Source organism: Lissotriton vulgaris, chromosome 1_2 (assembly GCF_964263255.1).
Source record: "Lissotriton vulgaris chromosome 1_2, aLisVul1.2, whole genome shotgun sequence".
In the NCBI taxonomy this organism is placed as follows: Eukaryota; Metazoa; Chordata; class Amphibia; order Caudata; family Salamandridae; genus Lissotriton; species Lissotriton vulgaris.
The window spans coordinates 194,047,491-194,052,825 of record NC_141686.1 but is presented as its reverse complement, the minus strand read 5'-3'; the positions used below and the strand labels follow the sequence as shown (position 1 = coordinate 194,052,825).

The 5,335-nt window shown below is 42.1% G+C and overlaps 1 protein-coding gene across 1 annotated transcript; it reads left to right on the top strand.

Moving 5' to 3' along the window:
- Positions 1 to 3,608: 3,608 nt before the first annotated feature.
- Positions 3,609 to 4,661, top strand: LOC147734895 (proto-oncogene Mas-like). Its single transcript, XM_086952523.1, has one exon. It carries the CDS (start codon positions 3,648 to 3,650, stop codon positions 4,659 to 4,661), a length of 1,014 nt encoding a protein of 337 aa, XP_086808649.1. The 5' UTR covers positions 3,609 to 3,647.
- Positions 4,662 to 5,335: the final 674 nt, after the last annotated feature.

The window sequence follows — 5,335 nt, the reverse complement described above, 5'->3', positions numbered from 1 at the left end:
AATAGGCACTTAGCACCTAGGGGCCAGATGTAGGTAATTCAATTTTACCGATTCATAAATACCGAATTTTACCGATTCTGTATTTATGAATCGGTAAAATAGAAGTAGTTAGATGTAGGTAAATTTCTTTTTCAATTTACCGAATCGGTAAGAATCGGTATTTACCGATTCGCTAAATGCCAAATCGGTATTGCCCATTGATTCCTATGGGCATTGAAGCCCATAGGAATCAATGGGCAATACCGAATCGGTAAATACCGAATCCTGCAAGGGTGCAGGGGGTGTCACTTTGACACCCTCTAGCACCCCAAATTCAGGCATGTGTGACATGTGGCACACATACATGCCGTAAGGGCATGTCTGTGTGTCACATGACACAGGTGTGCATGCACAGATGTGCATGCACACCTGAATTTGGTATTTTACCACCCAATAGGATTGGGTGGTAAAATACCGATTCTTAAGGGCCTGTGACACTCTTAGGAGTGTCACCTACATGTGGATTTACCGAATCGGTAAAAATACCGATTCGGTATTTTACAGAATCAGTAAATTTACCGAATCGGTAAATTTACCGATTCTGTAAAATTATGGCCCCTACATGCCAAATCCTAAATGCCGGTCGGTAACGGCCGAAATCGGCCGTTACCGACCGGTATTTGGGCTCCTACATCAACAGCCAGATGTAGGTAAATCCCATTTACCGATTTTGAAATACCGAATTTTACCGATTCGGTATTTCAAAATCGGTAAATGGGATGTAGGTCCCAACATCTGGATATGTTACCGAATCCTTAAAAATTCGGTATTTACCGATTCGGTAAATACCGAATCGGTATTTGCTATAGAATCCTATGGGCCTTGAAGCCCATAGGATTCAATTCAAATACCGATTCGGTATTTACCGAATCGGTAAATACCGAATTTGTCAAGGGTGCAGCGGGTGTCACTTTGACACCCTCTAGCACCCCCAAAACGGGCATGTGTGCAATGTGGCACACAGACATGCCCTAAGGGCACGTCTGTCTGTCACATTGCACATGTGTACATGCACAGATGTGCATGTACACGGGAATCGGTATTTTACCATGGATTTGTATTCCATGGTAAAATACCGATTCTGTAAGCCAAGTGCCAATGGAAAATTGGCTACCCACATAGCATTTTCGGTAATTTTACCGAATCGGTAAATATTTCCGAATCGGTAAATATTACCGATTCGGTAATTATTACCTAATCGGTACTTATTACCGATTCAGTAATAATAACGATTCAGTAAAATTACCGAATATGTGCCCCTACATCTCCATAGCCCTTTACCGATCGTAAACGACCGAAAATCGGTATTTTCTGCCGATTCCGATTGGTAAAGGGCTACCTACATCTGGCCCCTGGCCCCTAGTTACTAGCTCTGAGGTAGGGAGTCCCAGAACATCAGTTCTGAAAGACCCCAGCTTTCACAATATAGGTGCAGTACTCCCTCTCTGCCTTGGGGCCCTCTGATCCGGATACCCGACAAGAGTATTTATTTTAAGAGCATTTTTTGTAAACATACAATAAATTATGCTTACTTTAAAAAACGTTCTGTCCAGAAGAGTGTTTCACAACTCCAGGGTAAATTAGACTCTGTTGGGTAGCCGACCATCAAACCAAATTAAATAACGACTTTGGTCAGTTCTATGGGCCTTCTAATGGGTAGTTCTTATTTTTTCAATATTGAAACAGTGCATTTGCACTAGTGTTGGTACTTTGCATTCAATGTGACCTCACTAACATCCACTAGCTGCCTTTAATCAGCCCAACAATCAGAACCACCACAAAAATAAATTACCACCTTCCCACAATTAAGTATAGAATGCTCTTCCTGCTGTTGGACAATTTAGTCGGCCTTCGTTTTTGTAATTCAGTAGATTTGAACACACTTTAGTCATTCCACCTTTTGACAAATTGCACGAAAAAATTCTCAGTCGGTTTGAAATCATGATATGTGTTGTTTCGGTATAGCATTGAATAACAAAATGACTTCAGAATATACAAGGTGAAAGGATTGCAGCGCCTTCTAAACAGGTCCCCTTGTAAAGAAATGTGGTAATCTCCCGAGGACCCACAATTATGCCTTCTATGTCATATTTGAATTTTGTGGATCTGGCCACACCTCTCAGGCCTATTCATAAAATGGCAGTATCACTTCAAAATCTTCTACCTACCCACAAACCTTACATGAACCAGTGCCAGGCTACTCTCCAAGTTCTTCCACCTTTTCCAGTCAATGGGCAATTAAGATCACTCTGAAAGTCTTAGACACAAACCCAGCTGAATACACAAGATTTGATGGAAGATCTCGTCTTCCTCATGACTCAGACCTCTAAGATGCCATGCATCAAGCTCAAAGATATCTTACTCAACCTGTGCAAATGTTTGAGGACCCATTAGTTCCAGGTCCTGAAGGTTCAAAGAAACCATCAATTCTAAATGCCTTTCACATGAATATTCAACAGGATCCACCTCTACTTTCGCCTTCCTCAAAGGTCTCTGAAGAGGTCATTGGCTGGACTCAACACTATGGGCCACATGTAGGTCGCCCAATACTGGTCGGTAACGGCTGAAATTACCGAATTTTGGCCGTTACCGACCGGTATTGGGCTTTTTAGATGTACGTGGCATTTTTGTAGGATTCGGTATTTTACAGAATCGGTAATTTAAGGATTCGGTAAAATACCGAATTCTTAACATACCGAGTCGGTAAATTACCGAATCCAGGATGTAGGGAGTACTCAAGTTAGGACATTCCTCAGTTAAGGATTCGTTATTTACCACCAACTAAAAGTTGGTGGTAAATAATGAAAGCCTTTGAAAGCATTTTTTTTGCTTTTCCAAGGGCAAGTATGTCTGCAACATGTGCACCCATACACAATGGAGGGGTGCAACAGGGTGTCAAAGTGACACCCTGCCACCCTTCAATGTTTCCCCCTTTTACCGAATCGGTATTTACCGATTCGGTAAATGACATTCATTCCTATGGTCCTCCAGGCCTATAGGAATGAATGTCAATTACCGAATCGGTAATTACCGATTCGGTAATTACCGAAACTTAACCGATTCGGTAATTTTTAACAAAAAATTACCTACATCTCATTTATCTGTTCTTAAATACCGAATCGGTATGATTCGGTATTTAAGAGTCGGTAAACTGGGATTACCTACATCTGGCCCTATATGAGAAGAACAACTAAGGTTATATAGTACGATGACTTAGTTTTGCAACTCACTAACTTGGATAATGCTGGTTCCACTTTGAAGATGAGCAATATATTTTACCGGTCATCCCTAACCATATTTAGCAGACAAAAGTGAGCAGTTGTCAAGAAAATATTGCTATGATGGGAAACTTTCATATGTGGCGCGACACCCTGCCGAAAGTGAACAGGCAGAATAAAACACTGTGCTTTATCTCTTGGAGCCACTTGTTGTGATCAGTAGCAATTGTGGAATTGGGGACCCCTCTATATTGGTTGCTTGATAAGTATTCAGATGCATAAAGCCAATGTAAGTCAATAGTTTTAAACAAATTATAATGTTTCTCTATTTCCATTTTTCGACAGGCATTATTATAGAAAAAAATCCCCGCAGAAGCTCTCGTGGACCACATGATGTCGGACAGCAACCTCCAACCCTTCAATGACACCAACGGACCAATACATAATGAAACCAACATTACATTAACTATGGTACTGACAATGTCCTTGCCCTCACAGCTCATCTGCCTCCTGGGGATAGCTGGCAATGGGATTGTCCTGTGGGTCCTCTGTTTTGGGATGCAGAGGAACCCCTTCACTGTCTACATTCTAAACCTCGCTGCTGCTGACTTCTTCCTCCTCCTCTGCACTACAGCTAGCATTCTTTATATTCTCATAATCGCAACTGGGGCAACAGTTTCACATTTCAACGAGGTTGTCTTTTTTCATATTGGGATCCTCTTCATGTTTGGCTACAATACCAGCCTCTTCCTTCTGTCGGCCATTAGTGTGGAGAGATGTGTGTCAGTTCTGTACCCCATCTGGTACAAATGCCACAGAGCAAAGCATCTGTCGACCATTGTGTCATCTTGGCTGTGGATCCTCGCCATTGTGGTCACACTAACAGAGGGTCTTTTGTGCACCGAAAGAGACACTTATGTGACTGCCCCTCACTGCGCAGCTGTCATAGTCTTCTTGTTGAGTTTGACCTTTGGAATTATTTATCCGCTCATGATTCTCTCCAGCCTTGCTCTGGTCATGAAGGTACAAAGAAGATCGAAGAAGCACCAACCAACGCGTCTGTATCGGGTCATACTTCTCAATGTCATGGTGTTTCTGCTGACCACATTTCCAACAAGGGTTTTAGGGGTTTGCTTCTACTTTGAGGTCATGAGACACAATGATTTCAACTATTTGATCCTAGTCTATGTTCACCTGTTCTGCGCCAGCGTGAACAGCAGCGCCAACCCCTACATCTATTTCCTCGTGGGGAGCAAGGAGAAGAGGAGATTCAAAGAAGTCCTTCGGAGTGTCTTCCGGAGTGATCATGAGCCATCAGGCAGAGATGAGACTGTGAGCTCCAATATATCCAGATCTGAACATTGTGTCAATCTTGTAGAAACACACAGATCCATGTCCCAATAATCAATAATGGAAAGACATGTCATTTGTACATAATTATTTATTTCGGTTTAATTTCTTTTTAGGGTTTTAAATTTCACCAAAACATATCAAAATTTAATGCAGGGGAGTTCCACGTGCTTTGCATTTGGGAAGCGCAGGCATAAACATACACATACAATATTAATGGTCCTCATGGGGAGGGCAGAATGAAAGGAGAGCAAACAAATAACGTTCACAAATTAGCAGATGGCTGAGAGATTTCTCACTTTATCGATCCGACAGTCGCTATCATTCTACAGCGACTGTCCGTATTATAATGTGTTTAGTATTAACTGATCATTACAGAATCGGAGGGGCTGACAGGCCTTCTATAGGGAGGATCCACATACCTGTCCAACATATATCAACCTGGTGCGCATCTCATTTTGGAATGATCAGTTACATTAGGTATGCCTCCCAAATGTCTTCAAACACTTGTTGCTGGTCGTTCAGTTTGTATATCAATCATTTGTGCTTAGCCTTCTCTACCATTGCATTGGTCCATTCTTCAAAGTCTGGGAGTGAGAGTGATTTCCAGTGCCTTAAGATGCATATCTTGGTGACAGCTAGCTCTGAGTTGAGCCACCATTTTTGCTTCTATTGGTGATTCTGACAATATCCTGAGAGACGTGCAAGAGCGAGTTAGGTTGGTGGCT